General features: G+C 41.2%; 2 protein-coding genes across 2 annotated transcripts; both read left to right on the forward strand.

Annotated features, from left to right (window-relative positions):
* The first annotated feature begins 4,005 nt into the window (after positions 1–4,005).
* On the forward strand, positions 4,006–5,521 carry LOC118711600 (putative tripartite motif-containing protein 75). The gene has a single exon (XM_036424807.2). It carries the CDS (start codon positions 4,006–4,008, stop codon positions 5,410–5,412), a length of 1,407 nt encoding a protein of 468 aa, XP_036280700.1. The 3' UTR covers positions 5,413–5,521.
* An 11,273-nt stretch (positions 5,522–16,794) lies between these two features.
* Positions 16,795–17,895, forward strand: LOC118711333 (putative tripartite motif-containing protein 75). The gene has a single exon (XM_036424352.1). It carries the CDS (start codon positions 16,795–16,797, stop codon positions 17,893–17,895), a length of 1,101 nt encoding a protein of 366 aa, XP_036280245.1.
* The last annotated feature ends 748 nt before the right edge of the window (positions 17,896–18,643 follow it).

Below are 18,643 nucleotides of genomic sequence, written 5' to 3' on the forward strand. Positions count from 1 at the left end.
CCGGAATCGAACCCGGGACCTTCCAGTCCCCAAGCCAACGCTCTATCCATTGAGCCAAACCGGTCCCGGCAGCAAGTAATTTTTGATATATAGTGGAGCCTAACTTAATCTATCCTGGTAGGCTGTTGGAAAAGCCTACTTGTTTAAAAACTGAATCATATTTCTCCCATTAGAAATAATGTAAATTGAATAAATACCTTCCAGGCCCTCAAATGATTCTCTGTTCTAATGTCTCTTATATACACAGTACATGTCTCATGTAGTATTTAATCTATAATTAAACACTTCTTAAATTGATCTCAATCACCTATTTTTAAAGGATTTTTATAGAAAGCTGACTTAGAAATGCTATCACTGGCTTTTGTTGATCTAATTAACCAGTTTTTCTACCTTTTCAATTGCCTGTGATTGTTGTTTTGTGAGCACTTTCACACCCTCAGCAACACTAGCACTCTTTATTTCTTTTTTTTTTTTTTTACTCCTCACCTGAGGATATTTTCTCATTTGTTTTTAGAGAGAGTGGAAGAAAGGAACACACAGAGAGAAACCTGGACTTGAGAGAAACATACTGATTGGTTGCCTCCTGCGTACACCACCACCAGGGCTAAGGCAGGGGAGGACCTGTGAACCAAGGTAGGTGCTCTTAAATGGAATGGAGTCTGACTAACCCTTAGGTCTGCAGGCCAATGCTCTACCCACAGAGCCAAACTGGATAGGGCTCAACAATAAAGATTTTTTAAAAAATTTTTATTATTTTTTAAAATATATTTTTATTGATTTTTTACAGAGAGGAAGAGAGAGAGAGAGAGAGTTAGAAACATCAATGAGAATCATTGATTAGCTGCCTCCTGCACATACCCTCCTGGGGATATGCCCGCGACCAAGGTACATGCCCTTGATCAGAATCGAACTGGGACCTTTCAGTCCACAGGCTGATACTCTATCCACTGAGCCAAACCAGTTTTGGCTAAAGATATTTTTTTAAGTGAGTACGAACGTAGATGGTTTGGCTCAGTGGATAGAGTATCGACCTGCACACTGAAGGGGTCCCAGGTTCGATTTTAGTCAAGGGCAACAGAAGGCAGCTGATCAATGTTTTTCTTTCATCCAGTTTCTTACTCTCATCTCTCTCCCTTCCTCTCTGTCAAAAATCAATAAAAGACAATTCAGGATAATTGTTAAAAAAAAAAAAAAAGAGAGAGAGAGAATACCTACGTAGGTTAATACCTGGTATTGAGAGGATCCAGAGAGAATAGCCAGGGGTCAAATTAGATCAAGCATATTAACAGCTTTAATCCTTTTTGGTCTCAGGAAATCACTGAAAATGCCCTTACCCTGGTTCACCCCTCCCCCTGGGGGACCAGCCAATAGGCTTTGGTGGGCGTGGATAATAACTGGAGCTTCTACTGGAGCATATATATAGCTGGGTCAGGCCAGAGCACATGCAGTCCTGTGCCTCCCACTGTGGGAAGCTCATGGTGGGAGGTTCGCCTCTCCCTTTGGCAGTTCAGCACCAAGGAGAGCCTCTGCAATTGGTGAGTGTGGAGTTGGGACCAAGCAGGTGTGGGCCGCCAGAGTGAGGAAGACCCGTGGGTTCCTGAGGGCCTGCTCTGGGCCCCAATGAAAGACAGACCTCCAAAGGGGATTCGAACTTGAGACTGGCTTGTTTTAAGGCTTGTTTTTAAAACAAAAGCGGTTATGTTTTCCAGACCCCACCCCGTCACCCTGTGAGAACCTTATGTCACCTAAATGCCCATTACAGTTTTAGATATCCAGACATGACACCCCAGGAGTCAGGAATGAGAACACTGGTTTGGGGTAAAGCCTAGGCCAAAGTCCTCAGACACCCACTGCTCACAGTTGCCCAGAGCTGTGGGTGGTAAAAACTGCTTTCTGTGCAGCTGCCCTGGAAGGGCCCTTTCCGCACTACCAGAGGGAATTCGAATTCCGATTGAGGTTAGTTGAGCACACATGCTTTCCTTATGGGGAGTCTTGTACTAAGTCATAGAATGCTTGCTAAAATTTCTGAAGCCAGGATCCCAACTCAAACGCCTCATGGAGCTGGTCTATAGCTGCAAATGGACTTGCTTCTTCAGGGAGGCGGGGCTCATGTGCAGGCCAAGATAGGTGGGAGTGTTTGTATACAGGAGGGCAGGGGAGAGGTTAGCGCCCAGGGCCTACATCCCAGATGCTAGGAACCGGTATTGATTCCATCTTCCTTAATAGGCCTGGAGAGAGCCTCCCACAGTATAAGCAGGTGGTGAAATCTCTCAGTCCCTGAAGGAGACCCCAACTTCAGGCCAGTTTTTTCCTTTAGCCAGGGGCTGGGGGTACATGGTGAGAATCACAGGGAGATATAGTACTGGAGAATTGAAATCTTCCAAATGTGTGTTATTTTGTGAGGAGTTGAAAAAAAATCATGATAGTGCTTTTAATATTTCTTGGCATTGAGGCAACCTAGGAGAGTCATCCTGGAGGTCATTTTAGCTACTTGGTTTCTGCTAAGATCTGTGCCTTAAAGGATTTTTAAATATAAAACTGCCTTGGAAATGGTATTGCTGGTTAACCGATCTTCCTTTATCCAATCAACAAGTTTTGTTTACCGTTGCAATTGCCTATGATTGTTGTTTGGGAACACTTTCACACCCCTAGCACAGTTAGCAGTGTATTTTTTTTTCTTCAGTTATTTCCCAAGGCTATTATCTCATTGCTTTTTAGAGAGACTAGAAGTAGAAGAGAGAGGGAACAATGTAGAGAAACCAGGATGTCAGAGAATCACACCCATTGGTTGTGATAGTGTGATAGTTTTTTGTTTTATTTTGTTTTGTTTCTTTTAATTCCATTGTTTGTTTGATTTTTTATTTTTATTTATTTATTGTTGGCTTCCAAAGGGGAGTTTAAGGTCAAAAGGAGTTTCGGGTGTGCCCAGATCCTATTCATCAAAATCTGGATGAGCTCCTTATTTTTTTGTGCAAGATTTAGCATATCCAGATCTGGGTGAGTCAAGGTCCTATTTGTTCCTCATTCCAAGCACATGGATTAAGAAATCAGTACTAATAAGAGGATTCTGCCAGTGCCCTCGGGCTCAGCTGATAAGAATTAAAAGAATGTCCAGGTACCTTCTCAGGTGGCTCTCTACATCTCACCCTTTTTTACTAATTAAAATAAAATTTAAACATTAATACTAGGGCTCTAAAATTAAAACAACTGCAAACAATGCCAATGCACAAACTAAATTACATACATGTTATTTTCAAAACTTGAATGTCAAGAGCAAAACTCTGGCTATTAAATAGCCGAATGCAAATGCAAAACAATGCCAATGCAAAACAACAAAATGGGTTGTGATAGGTTTTTAAAAATATATATTTTATTGATTTTTTACAGAGAGGAAGAGAGAAGGATAGAGAGTTAGAAACATAGATGAGAGAGAATCATTGTTCAGCTGCCTCTTGCACAACCCTGGGACCTTTCAGTCCGCAGACAGATGCTCTAACCACTGAGAAAAAAACAGTTTCAGCTCCTTTCTTTCTTTCTTTCTTTCTTTCTTTCTTTCTTCCTTCCTTCCTTCCTTCCTTCCTTCCTTCCTTCCTTCCTTCCTTCCTTCCTTCCTTCCTTCCTTCCTTCCTTCCTTCCTTCCTATCTATCTTTATTTTAACATGAAACTATTTTCTCATCAACAGGAACCAATCCATACCCGAGAGTCACGATTGCTTTCTGACCAATAGAATTGCTGAACTTGGATTCATATCCTCTGAGCCTCCAAGGACAGTAGTCCTCCAACTACTTTGATTGGCTGCAGGTGGACAGAAGAACTCCTCTGGGCACCATCCTCTGTAGCTAAGGACCTCATCTGACTCCAAGGGCTGCCCTTAATTAATAGAGAGAATTTACACAGGAAGGTCAGCGAGAACTGAAGGTGCATCTGCCTCTGGGTGGAGAAGTTTCACAGAACTCAACCTCATGGAGAAACACACCTCAGTCCCATCCTTCACTCAGGGCGCAATGGCAGGTGAAGAAGCTGTGGAAAAACTCCTGACAGAAATCAACTGTCCCATCTGCCTGGATAACCTGAGAGACCCTGTCACCATCGAATGCAGGCACAACTTCTGTCGCTCCTGCATCCAGCAGTCCTGGGCTGATCTGCAGGCCATTTTCCCATGTCCTGTGTGCCGTCACCCATGCCAGGATTCTCACACGTGGAGTAACACCCAGCTGGGAATGATGGTAGACACGGTCAAGCTCCTCCAGATCACCAAGGATAAGAGGAAGCAGCAAGAAGGGAGACGCTTGTGTGAGAAGCACAACCAGGCCTTGACCCTCTTCTGTGAGGAGGACCTACAGCTGTTGTGTGCCCTGTGCACTCAGCCCCCTGACCACCAGGGCCACCAGGTGAGGCCCATAGAGGAGGCTGCCTCTCATCACAGGCAAAGGCTCAGCAGTTACATTGGGCCCCTGAAGAAGCAGATGGCAGACCTTCAGAAACTACTAGATACCCAAGGCAGGAGACTATCAGAACTGAGACAAAAGGCGGAAAATAGGAGAGAAAAGTTAGCCTCTGAATTTGAGCAGCTGATAGAGTCTGTTGAGTGTGAGGAACAGGCAGTTATCTCAAGGATAACTGCAGAAGAGAAGCACATTCTACGGAATCTCAGTGCAAACAAAGCTGCATTTTCAGACTACATTTCCAAACTCAAAGTTCTACTAAAGGAGTTGGCAGAGAAGAGTGTGATGTCAGATGTAAAAATGATGATGAATATCAAAGGTGTCTTCCACCATTTTGAAAAACTGCAACCCCCAGCTGTCTATCAGTTCAAGTATAAGAGAGAAGAATTCAGTCTTCCTCCACAATGTTCAGCCCTGCAGAAAATTATACAGAGATTTAGAGAAGAAGTATTCCTGGATCCTGAATCTGCACATCCTAATCTGCTGGTGTCTAAGGATAGAAAGTCTGTGACATTTGTGAAGAAAAAGCAAAGAGTTCAGTGGAATCCAAAGCGATTTATGGTTGACCCAGTTGTCCTGGGTACTAAAGGGTTTGACTGTGGCCGACATTACTGGGAGGTCCAGGTGAATGACAAGCCTGAGTGGGCCGTGGGGGTCTGTAAAGACTCCCTCTCCAAGGAGAGAAAGCAGCCCCTGCTAAGACAGAAGAACAGATGTTGGATGATTCAGCTGCTGGATGGTGACTATGTGGCAGGAGGGTCTGCTCCTGTCACCCTTGTGCTGAAGGAAATGCCCAGAGGGATTGGTATCTATCTGGACTATGAGTTGGGTCAGGTTTCCTTTTACAGTTTGAATGACATGTCTCATATCCATTCCTTCAGGGACACATTTTCTGAAGTGCTAAAGCCTTACTTCTATATCGGATGTGACCCCAAACCTCTTACTGTCCGTGCTTTTAGAGATTAGGAAGGATGAACTGTCACTCTGCTTCATTTTCTTCCTGTAATTTAGGGACAGTAGGTAGAATTTTTTAATCCTAATTTTATTGTTCTTTTTATTTTTAAATATAATTTTATAGATGTCAGAGGGAAGGGAGAGAGATAGTGAGTGGGAGAGAAATAGAAATACCAGTGATGAGAGAGAATTATTGATCGGCTGCCTCCTACACACTCTACTGTGGATCCAGCCCCTAACCAAGGCATTTGTCCCTGCCTGAATGGAACCCAGAATTGTTCAGTCCACAGGCTGAACCTCTATCCATTGAGCTAAACCAGCTGGACCTTACATTTATTATATATATGAAAGTATTACATAGATCTTTGGAGGTAGAATTTCATACAACTATCAGTGATCTAGCATCAACATTTGTTGTTGCTGCTCTGATTTTTAAAGAGACAAAGAAGCATCAGTATGAGAGAGTACCATTGATTGGCTGCCTCCAGAATGCACCCAGACTGTAGATTGAACCCCAATCTGGGTATGTCCCCTGACCCAGAATCGAACCTGCCCACCCTTTTGTGCATGGGAGAATTCTCCAATTTATTCAGGTACTCTGGGCAGGGTTAGCACCAATATTTTGTAAATGCACTTCTGTGATATAAATACTTGTCTTATCTCTCTCTTTCCCTGCCTCATTTTTCTCAAGATAAAGATGTGTGGGTACAAGTGGAGTTGTGGATTATTTGGAATGTTGAATGATCAATTATTTCTCAAGTGTTTCTGAAATCTTGTATTAGAATGTTCATTATAAGGCATAGTTCAATAAAGTTTTTTGTATGTTTACATGAATTGCAAATTTTGTCTGTTTTGGGACGAGGCTCTGGGCATAAGTACCTTATGTATTACAGGTGGGAGAGGTGGCAGATTCATGGGGGGTGGAGCTTTCAGTGGTTTCCTATTTTTGTGTGTATAGAGAGTACGTTACTGATTGCTTCCAACTATCTATTACAATATTTTTTATTGATTTTAGCCCTCACAGGTGTGGTTCAGTGGATAGAGTGTGGGCCTGCGGACTGAGGGGTTCTAGGTTCGATTCTGGTCAAGGGCATGTACCTTGGTTTTGGGCACATCCCCAGTGGGGGGCATGCAGGAGGCAGCTGATGGATATTTCTCTCTCGTTGATGTCTCTAACTCTCCCCTCTCTTCCTCTCTGTAAGAAATTAATAAAATGATAGAGAGCTAGAAACATGGATGAGAGAGATTCATTGACCAACTGTCTTCTGTACAACCCCTACCAGGGATGTGCCTGCAGCCAATGTACATGTCCTTGATCAGAATCGAACCTGGGACCTTTCAGTCCAAAGACAGACGCTCTATCCACTGAGCCAAACCGGTTTTGGCGTGGCCATTATTTTAGCCATTCAACAGATGTAGCTAGGGACTGAGGAGATATTGCCAGGATCGCATGGAGATGACAGAAATGTGGAATTGAGATCCTCCAAATGTGTGTTAATTTGCAACATGAGTTGAAACAATTTCATGGTCCTGTCTTCATTGGTCCTTGACCCTATGCCTCTTCTTGGTCTCTGCTAGGATGAATGACTGGTTGTAAGGGAAAGCTCAACTGTCTCCTCAAAGAAGCTTGAGGAGTGGTAGCTTGCCAACTTCAAAGGCTAGTGTGTATGTGGTTCCCAGCTTTTTCTCACATTTTAAAATTTCTGTCCCTGAATTGCATTCTGTGCATGTGATAAATCAGTTTTCCTGCTCGGGGACTATTCAAAATAATTTTTTTCCCCATCCAAATCCCATCTACTTAGGTACACAGTGGATATATCCTGCATTTCATAAATGTAAATGAAAAGCAAGTAAATCTTGATATACATTTGAGCCTCGGCTTTCTAAGTCAATTCATTCTGGAGGCTGTTCAAAAACTATATCATGGTTCTCCCATTAAAAATCATGTACATTGCATTAATACCTTCCAGACCCCCAAATGATTCTCTGTTCTAACATTTCTTATATATACAGTACATGTCTCATGTAATCCTTAAGCTATAAATCAAGCATGTCAAACTCAAAGCCTGCACTGGCCTAATAAGTTTATGTGTTCCCTCAAAAAACAAACTTCAGCCAAAACGGATTTGGCTCAATGGATGAGAGTGTCAGACTTCGGACTGAAAGGTCCTAGGTTTGATTCTGGTCAAGAGCATGTACCTTGGTTGCGGGCACATCCCCAGTAGGGGGTATGCAAGAGGCAGCTGATCAATGATTCTCTTTCATTGATGTTTCTAACTCTCTATCCCTCTCTCTTCCTCTCTGTAAAAAATCAATAAAATATATTTTTTAAAAAACAAAAAAACAAAAGCTTCAATTTTCATAGAAACATAGGTTTATTTCTATAGAGACATGCTGAATACAAAGGCTGAACTAAATGAGTAATCATTAAAATAATAGAACATTTGTTCATTTTATTTTTCATCTTTTATTAAGGTATTATATTTTTCTTTTTCTTTTTTTATTAAGGTGTTATATGTGTATATATCTTACCATTGCCCCCCTACCCCACTCCTATACATGCCCTCACTCCCCAGAGTTTTGCCTCCATTGGTTATGCTTATATGCATGCACACAAGTCTTTCTGTTGATCTCTTATCTCCCCCACCTCTCCCTAACCTTCCTGCTATAATTTGACATTCTGTTTAAGGCTTTACTATCTCTGTATCTATCTTTTTGTTCAACAGTTTATAATTTTCTTTATTATCCATTAATGAGTGAGATCATGTATTTTTTTTTTTCATTGACTGGCTTATTTCACTTAGCATGATGTTCTCTAATTCCATCCAGGTTGCTGCAAATGGTAAGAATTCCTTCTTTTTTATGGCAACATAGTATTCCATTGTGTAGATGTACTGTAGTTTTCTTTTTCTTTTCTTTTCTTTTCTTTTTTTTTTGTACCATAGTTTTCTGATCCAGTCATCTGCTGATGGGCACCTAGGCTGTTTCCAAATCTTAGCTATTATAAATTGTGCTGCTATGAACATATGGGTGCATATATCCTTTCTTATTGGTGTTTCCAGTTTCTTAGGATATATTCCTAGGAGTGCAGTTACTGGGTCAAATGGGAGTTCCAAATAGAGCATTTTAATAAAAAATAATATTTTCGCCAAAGCCGGTTTGGCTCAGTGGTAGAGCGTCGGTCTGTGGACTGAAAGGGCTCAGGTTCAATTCTGGTCAAGGGCATGTACAGTGGTTGCGGGCACATCCCCGGTAGGGGTGTGCAAGAGGCAGCTGGTCGATGTTTCTCTCTCATTGACATTTCTAGCTCTCTATCTCTCTCCCTTCCTCTCTGTAAAAAATCAATAAAATATATTTTTTAAAAATAATAAATAATAATATTTTTTCTTGAACATTAACTTACCTGACACAGAATAAATGTACAAATTGAAAAGTGCAATGCCAATAAACCTATTTTTCTTATTCTCTAGAAGCAAAATATTTCCTATTTGTCACACCAAACAAGTTAGTACAAGACTAATGATGTGGCAGTCAGCTGCTAAAATATCTGCTGCTAGTATTAGGGGGAAAAATGGTGCACCTGCAACATCAACAAATCAACAAATGACAAGTGTTGGCGAGGTTGTAAAGAAAAAGGAACCCTTGTGAACTGCTGGTGGGAATGCAGACTGGTGCAACCACTGTGGAGAACAGTGTGGAGTTTCCTCAAAAAACTGAAAATGGAACTCCCATTTGACCCAGTAATCCCACTCCTAGGAATATATCCCAAGAAACTAGAAACACCAATCAGAAAGGATATATGCACCCCTATGTTCATAGCAGCACAATCTACAATAGCCAGAATTTGGAAACAGCCTAGGTGCCCGTCAGCAGATGATTGGATCCAAAAGCTATGGTACATCTACACAATGGAATACTATGCTGCCATAAAAAAGAAGGAATTCTCATCATTTGCAGCAACCTGGATGGAATTGGAGAACATCTTGCTGTGTGAAATAAGCCAATCAATGAAAGAGAAACACCACATGACCTCACTCATTTATGGATAATAAAGAACATCATTATGTTGAGCCTGGAAGGCTGGGCTGGACCATTATGCCAGAGAATTGGTCGGCCCACCTTTCAATGAGTCGATTTTTGTGCTAGTGATATGCATACGGTAAAGAGGAAATTGGAACTTCAAACAGGGATCCTGTTGTTTACAAGAAGAGAAGGGGATCAAGTTGCACACCTGCTATGTGTCAGGCACTGTATTAGATACTCTGATATCATACATCTTAAGACAGTTCTGGATTTAAAACTAGTCAGGCCATTTGTTTAGCAGTGTGGTCTCCATATTCTAGTGAAAAACACTGTAGAAAAGTAAGCTTTCAGGTGGAATTTCTATAAGAGCTAGTTATGGTACCCAATCCTTATTTTGAAAATAAAACTTCACATTAACCCACAGGCATCCAGACAATATTTAAAATTCCATCTCAGGTTATTCAATTCCAATATTATAAAACAATAAATTTTATTTTAGAAAGTCACATTTTGTCATCATAACTACTGTGAACTTTGAGGACTTAATTAGATGTATATGTATGTAGATTTATAACTTACGTCTTGTCACTCAATACTATCACATATTCCAGAATTTAAAATTTTAGATAAAATGCCTGCATGTTCTATATATCAACACCAAACCCATTTTCACAATAGTTCTATATGAAAACTAAAGATGTTACTTTAAGTATATTTAGAAATAAAGTATAAAAAAGAATAATAAAAAAAAAAAAACATCATTAACTGATGAACCAAAAGGTAGATATAGAGACAGTAAAGCAACAAGCAGATTGTCAAATTACAGTGGGGAGGGGAGGGAGATCTGGGGGAGATAATAGATCAATCGAAGGACTGTATACATGCATATAAGTACAACCAATGGACATAAAACTCTGGGGAGGGAGGGTATGTATGGGAGGGAGGGGGGCAAAAAAAATCAATAAAATATATTTAAAAAATAATAAAATAAAATAAAATAAAATGACTAACACGAAAAAAAAAATAAAACTCAAAAGGGAAAAGTAAATATGATGTACATAAAAACATAGTTGTAATACAAAATGATTGATTAAATGTTATTAAGAGATGAATTATGATGAATCAGTCAATTTCTGGACAGTAAAATCTCTTATGGTAACTAACAATAGTGATAATAAAAATAATATAATTCTTATTATCTGTAAAAAAAAAAAAAAAGAAGAAGAAGAAATGGTGCGCCTGCAGGTAATGTGTGTTAGGGAAATGAATGCAACACAATTATAGTAATCAAGTCATAAGGGACATTGTAGTTTGTTATTAATAATTATGTATAATAGGATACTGTAAAAATTAAGTTAAGACATTTTAAAAAATACATTTTTTTTATTTATTTCAGAGAGGAAGGGAGGGAGAGGGAGAGAGAGGTAGAAATATCATTGATGAGAGATTCACTGATTGGGTGCATCCTGCACATGCCCTACTGGGATCAAGCCTGCAACCCAGGCATATGCCCTTGGCCAGAATCTAACCTGCGAACCTTCAGTCCACAGGCCAACTCTCTATCCATTGAGTCAAACTGGCCAAGGCTAAGTAATGACATTTTTATTAAAACCTTTCCTATATACCATTATATTGGCTGGGTGGAAAAATGTATTCTTGGGCATCGAGTTTGACATGCTTGCTATAAATAAATACTTAAATTGATCCAATCACCTCCTACTAGACTGAAAAGATTTTTTATAAAACTGTCTTAGAAATGTAATCACTGGCTAATAGCTTTTCGTTTATCCATTCAACAACAGCTTTTCTTTCTTGTCAATGGCTATTATTGTTACTTTGTTATTTTGCGAGCACTTTCACACCCTTAACGACATTAACACACTTTTTCTTTCCCTATTTTTTTAAATCCTCAACTGAAGATATTTTCCCAATGATTGTTATTTTTTTTAACTTCTTTCTTTTTTCTTTATTCTTTTGGTTTTTTTGGATGTTCCAAATAATAGGGTTAATGTTTATCTTTTTTTTTTTATAGTATTGCACATGTATCTTTTTTCCTTGATTGACACATCCCACCCTTCCACTCCCACCCCTGAAGGCAAGCCCACAGCCCCCTATTGGCTATGCTAATATGCATGCACTCAAGTCCTTTGATTGATCTCTATACCCCTCCCCTGCCCCTTGTCTCTGGATCTATTTTTGCTCATCAGTTTATGTTGATCATTATATTCCACATATGAGAGAGATCATGTGATATTTATCATTCTCCAACTGGCATATTTTGCTTAGTATTATTTTCTCCAGTTCCATCCATGCTGTTGCAAATGGTAAATGTTCTTTTATTTATTTATTTTTTTTAATTTAACTTTGTATTTTTTAAAATATGTTTTATTGATTTTTTATAGAAGGAGGAGAGAGGGATAGAGAGCTAGAAACGTCGATGAGAGAGAAACATCCACCAGCTGCCTCTTGCACACCCCCCTCCGGGGATGTGCCCTCAACCAATGTACATGCCCTTGACTGGAATCGAACCTGGGACCTTTCAGTCCACAGACGGACGTTCTATCACTGAGCCAAACCGGTTTCGGCTGTTTCTTCTTTTTTTTATAGCAGCGTAGTATTCCATTGTGTAGATGCACCACAATTACTAAATCCACTAATCTGCTGATGGGGACTTAGGATGTTTCCAAATCTTAGCTATGGTGAATTGTGCAGCTATGAGCATAGGGGTGCACATATCCTTTCTGACTGGTGTTTTTGGTTCCTTGGGATAAAATCTTAGAATGGGATTACTGGGTGAAATGGGAGTTCCATTTTGAACTTTTTGAGGAAACTCCATACTCTTTTTCACAGCAATGATTTTAAGAGACAGTGGAAGGGAGAGAGAAGACAGAAACATCCCAGTGAGAGAAACACATCAATTGGTTGCCTCCTGCACATGCCTTGTCCATGTTCCATGTGGCAGAAGCGCCTGCAATCAAGATAGGTACTCTTGAACCAAGTGAAAGCTGGGACCTGCAGTCTGCAGGCAAAGCCCTATCCACTGACAAAAACGAGCTAGGGCTCACCAATAAAGATTTCAATACGTCCTAGCTGGTTTGACTCAGTGGGTAGAGGGGTGGTCTATAGGCTAGTGTCCCCGTTCCATTCCAGTCCAGGACACAAGCTTGGGTTGTCAGCTCTACTCCAGTAGCTGTGTGAAGGAGGCATCAATCAATGGTTCTCTCTCATCAATGATGTGTCCTCTCTCTCTTTTTCTCTCTCTGAAATCAATAATATATATAGATAGATTACATTAAGTAAAAAAATTTATTTAAACAAATAAAATATTGTAGAGAAGATCAAGTGAGAATAGCCAAGATGCAAATCAGATCATGCATATTACCAGCTTTAATCCTTTTTAGCCTCAAGAAAGCAATGAAAATCCCCTTACCCTGGTTCACCCCTCCCCGGTGGGGGACCAGCCAATAGGCTTTGGTGGGCGTGGATAATAGCTGGAGCTTCTACTGGAGCATATATACCTGGGTCAGGTCTGGGCTCAGGCAGTCCTGCAGGCAGTCCTGTGCCTCGCGCTGTGGAAAGCTCCTGGTGGGAGATTCGCCTCTCCCTTTGGCGTTTCACAACGGAGAAGCGCCTCTGCAACTGGTGAGTCTGGAGTTGGGACCAAGTGGGTGCGGGAGGCCAGAGTGAGGAAGACCCGTGGGTTCCCCGAGGGCCTGCTCTGTGCCCCAATGAAAGATATAGACCTCCAAAGGGAATTCAAACTCGGGACTGGCTAGTTTTAAAACATAAGCGGTTATGTTTTCTCCCCTTCCCCCAACCCCGTGGGAACCTTAAGTCACCTAAATGCCCTTTAAAATTTTATCCATCCAGACGTGATGCCCCAGGAGTCAGGAATGAGAACATTGGTTTGTGGTAAAGCCAAGGCCAAGGTCCTCAGACACCCGCTGCTCACAGTTGCCCAGAGCTGTGGGCGGTAAAAACTGCTTTCTGTGCAGCTGCCCTGGAAGGGCCCAGTCCGCACTACCAGAGGGAATTCGAATTCCGATTGAGGTTATTTGAGCACACATGCTTTCCTTATGGGGAATCTTGTACTAAGTCTAATAGAATGCTTGCTAAAATTTCTGAAACCAGGATCCCATCCGGATCTTAGCGGGTGTCAAACGCCTTATGGAGCTGGTCTGGAGCTACATATGGACTTGCTTCCATTATGTCTCCTCTCGGGGAGGCCGGGCTCCTGTGCACGCGGAGATAGGTGGGAGTGTTTGTGTACAGGAGGGCAGGGTGGAGGTTAGCCCAAGGGCCTGATTCCCAGATGCTCAGAACCAGTATTGATTCCATCTTCCTTAATCGGCCTGGAGAGAGCCTCCCACAGTATAAGCAGGTGGTGAAGTCTCTCAGTCACTGAAGGAGACCACAACTCCAGGCCAGTTTTTTCCTTATTCGACAGCTTTAGCCAGGGGCTGGGGGTACATGGTGAGAATCACAGGGAGATATAGTACTGGAGAATTGAAATCTTCCAAATGTGTGTTATTTTGTGAGAAATAAAAAAAAAAATCATGATAGTGCTTTTAATGTTTCTTGGCATTGAGGCAACCTAGGAGAGTCATCCTGGAGGTCATTTTAGCCGCTTGGTTTCTGCTAAGATCTGTGCCTTAAAGGATTTTTAAATATAAAACTGCCTTGGAAATGGTATTGCTGGTTAACGGATCTTCCTTTATCCAATCAACAAGTTTTGTTTACCTTTGCAATTGCTTGTGATTGTTGTTTGGGAGCACACTCCCCTAGCACAGTTAGCAGTGTATTCTTTCTTTCTTTCTTTCTTTCTTTCTTTCTTTCTTTCTTTCTTTCTTTCTTTCTTTCTCTTTCTTTCTTCTTTCTTCTTCTTCTTTCTTCTTTCTTTTCTTTTTTCTCTTCTTTCTTTCTTTCTTTCTTTCTTTCTTTCTTTCTTTCTTTCTTTCTTTCTTTCTTTTTTTCAGTTCTTTCCCAAGGCTATTATCTCATTGCTTTTTAGGTAGACTGGAAGTGGAAGAGAGAGGGAATGATGTAGAGAAACCGGGATTTGAGAGAAACACACCCATTGTTTGTGATCCTTTTTTTTTTTTAATATATATATATATATATATATATATATATATATATATTAATTATTGATTTTTCACAGAGAGGAAGAGAGAGGGATAGAGAGTTAGAAACATCGATGAGAGAGAATCATTGATCAGCTGCCTCTTGCATAACCCCTACTGAGGATGTGCCCCCAACCAAGGTACATGCCCTTGACCAGAATCGAACCTGGGACCCCTCAGTCTGCAGGCCGATACTCTAAACACTGAGCCAAACTCGTTTTGGCTGGTTGTGATAATTTTGAGAGTACCTTCACACACTTAGCAGTATTGAGGAGAAATGTTAGAAGCCTTTCTAATGAATTTTAGAATTTGACTGAGGACAAAAAGGATCATCAAGTCATCCTGTCACAGAAATCACCTGGGGCAGGGTACCATTTTCTTTCTTTTTTTAATAATATATTTTTTGAATTAAATTATTATTTTTGTACATATACCAATGCCCTCCCCCCTCCCGTACATACCCTCCCTCCCCATAGTTTTGTGTCCATTGGTTGTACTTATATGCATGTATACAAGTCCTTCGGTTGATCTCTTATCTCCCCCAGATCTCCCCAACAGTGTACCATTTTCTATGTACCATCTTCTAGGATATTTTCCCATTGATATTTTCAGAGACTGGAAGAGAGACAGAAACAAAGAAATATGTATGTGAGAGAAACATGTTGATTTGCTGGCTCCTGCAGGTGCCCATACCTGGGCCAGGGCACAGAGATGCCTGCAACCCAGGTACACGCCTTTAGATGGAAATGAACTTGGGACCCTTAGGTACTCATTCCAAACCTCTATACATACACTAGACCTTAGCTTCTAGGACAACATTAGCTCTGTTGATGATCACATTATGTTTTGAAATTGTGCTAATTTTTTTAAAATATATTTTATTGATTTTTCACAGAGAGGAAGGGAGAGGGATAGAGAATTAGAAACATCGATGAGAGAGAATCATCAATCAGCTGCCTCTTGCACACCTCCCACTGGGGATGTGCCCGCAAACAAGGTACATGCCCTTGACCGGAATCGAACCCGGGACCTTTCAGTCCACAGGCTGACACTCTATCCACTGAGCCAAACCGGTTTCGGCAAATTGTGCTAATTATTGATTTAGCCACCAACAAAAGCATTCTTTCCTGTGGTTTTTTGTTGTTTGTTTTTTGTTTTTTTGTCTGAGATACTTTTTGTCACGGGGAGGTATCAGCATGAAAGAGCTCTCAGGTGGAAAACAAGTTTTGGTGGACAACTGAGACATTTTCTGTGAACAATTTGGTTGAGAGACTGTATTGTTTGGGATGGGAGATGAGGTTTGACCCTCATAAATTCAGTGTTACTAGAAATTACTTCTTTTTTCTCTGCTAATCCTCACCTGAGAATATATTTCCATTTTTGGTTTTGTAGAGAGTGGAAGGCAGTGAGGGAGTGGGGTGGAGGAGAAAGGAAAAGCGTTGCTGTGGGAGGCAAGTCCATTGGTTGCCTCCTGAGATTGCCCCCATCGGAGCTGGGGATACAACCTGCAGTAGGCACATGCTCTTGAACGGAAAACCCAAGGCTCTTGGGTAATCGGGTCAACACTGTAATCAGTGGCACACACTGGCCAGGGCAGAAATAACCATGTTAAGACAAAAAGTGCCAGATCCATTGCTGAGGTTTTTCAAAAACTGGAAGTGATGGATGTTGGGATTTTTACAATTGTTTACCTGACTCTACTGTTAAGGATGTAAAGCACTTTCCCTAACCCCCTAGATTAGGGGTGTCGAACTCAATCAGAGAAGGGGCCAAAATCTAAAATCCAGCCTAAATCGCGGGCCGAATGGTTTACTGAACAGTCATAAACTGTCATTGTGATGGAAACGCAGTGGAGTGCAGTGATGACAGCGCGGTGCTGGCGACATTGCAAGGCCTGGCGGGATGGATTTGGCCCGCGGCCTTGTGTTTGACACATGTGCCCTAGATAATAGGTGACTAAAGGTGGAACCTAGCCCACAGACATAGAATCTAGTAGGAAACATTCTCACATGTTTTGCAGTTCCATGTATACCCACAGTGATGAATGTGGGTGTAGTCCACATGTTTGGCTGGGGAAAATAAATCAATTGTTTCCCAAAAGGTGGCAGTTAACAGGGCAGAGCCACAAGATGAATAATTAGTTTTTTTTTTCTTTCTCTCTTTCTTTCTCTCTTTCTTCCTTCCTTCCTTCCTTCCTTCCTTCCTTCCTTCCTTCCTTCCTTCCTTCCTTCCTTCCTTCCTTCCTAATATGAAACTGTATTTTCTCATCAACAGGAACCAGTTGGTATCCAAAAATCACAATTGCATTCTGACCAAGAGAATTGCTGAACTTGGATTCCTATCCTCTGAGCCGCCAAGGACAGTAGTCAACCAGGCCCTGACCCTCTTCTGTGAGGAGGACCTACAGCTGTTGTGTGCCCTGTGCACTCAGCCCCCTGACCACCAGGGCCACCAGGTGAGAGAAAAGGCGGAAAATAGGAGAGAAAAGTTAGCCTCTGAATTTGAGCAGCTGATAGAGTCTGTTGAGTGTGAGCGAGAGGCAGTTATTTCAAGGATAACTGCAGAAGAGAAGCACATTCAACGGAATCTCAGTGCAAACAAAGCTGCATTTTCAGACTACATTTCCAAACTTAAAGTTCTACTAAAGGAGTTGGCAGAGAAGAGTGTGATGTCAGATGTAAAAATGATGATGAATATCAAAGATGTCTTCGACCGTTGTGAAAAACTACAACCCCCAACTGTCTATTCTTTCCAGTACAAGAGAGAAGAGTTCAGTCTTCCTCCACAATGTTCAGCCCTGCAGAAAATTATACAGAGATTTAGAGAAGAAATTACCCTAGATCCTGAAACTGCACATCCTAATCTGCTGGTGTCTGAGGATAGAAAGTCTGTGACATTTGTGAAGAAAAAGCAAAGAGTTCAGTGGAATCCAAAGCGATTTATGGTTGACCCAGTTGTCCTGGGTACTAAAGGGTTTGACTGTGGCCGACATTACTGGGAGGTCCAGGTGGATGACAAGCCTGAGTGGGCCGTGGGGGTCTGTAAAGACTCCCTCTCTGAGGAGAAAAAGCAGCCCCTGCTAAGACAGAAGAACAGATGTTGGATGATTCAGCTGCTGGATGGTGACTATGTGGCAGGAGGGTCTGCTCCTGTCACCCTTGTGCTGAAGAAAATGCCCAGAGGGATTGGCGTCTATCTGGACTATGAGTTGGGTCAGGTTTCTTTTTACAGTTTGAATGACATGTCTCATATCTATTCCTTCAGGGACACATTTTCTGAAATGCTAAAGCCTTACTTCTATATCGGATGTGACCCCAAACCTCTTATTGTCCGTGCTTTTAGAGATTAGGAAGGATGAACTGTCACTCTGCTTCATTTTCTTTCCGTGATTTAGGGACAGCAGGTAGAATTTTTTAATCCTAATTTTATTGTTCTTTTTATTTTTAAATATAATTTTATAGATGTCAGAGGGAAGGGAGAGGGATAGTAATTGGGTTAGAAATAGAAACATCAGTGATGAGAGAGAATTGTTGATTGGCTGCCTCCTGCACAGTCTATTTTTGATCCAGCCCCTAACCATGGCATGTGTCCCTGCCTGAATGGAACCCAGAATTGTTCAGCCCACAGGCTGAAGCTCTATCCATTGAGCTAAAACAGCTGGTCCTTACATTTATTATATATGTATATATATGAAAGTACAACATAGGTCTTTGGGGGTAGAATTTCATACAACTATCAGTGATCTAGCATCAACATTTGTTGTTGCACTGATTTTTAGAGTTGAACAAAGAGATACAGGGAAACATCAGTGTGAGAGGGTACCATTGATTGGCTGCGTCCAGAATGCACCCACATTGTGGATTGAACCCCAATCTGGGTATGTTCCCTGACCCAGAATCAAACCTGCCCACCCTTTTGTGCATGGGAGAATTCTCCAACTTACTGAGGTACTCTGGCCAGGGTTCACACCAATATTTTGTAAAAAGCACTTCTGTGATATGAATACTTGTCCTCTCTTTTTCCTTGCCTCATTTTTCTCAAGATCAAGGTGTGTGGGTTATTTGAAATATTAATTGATCAATTATATCTTAAGTGCT

Source organism: Pipistrellus kuhlii, unplaced genomic scaffold (genome assembly GCF_014108245.1).
Source record: "Pipistrellus kuhlii isolate mPipKuh1 unplaced genomic scaffold, mPipKuh1.p scaffold_m20_p_8, whole genome shotgun sequence".
Lineage (NCBI taxonomy): Eukaryota > Metazoa > Chordata > Mammalia > Chiroptera > Vespertilionidae > Pipistrellus > Pipistrellus kuhlii.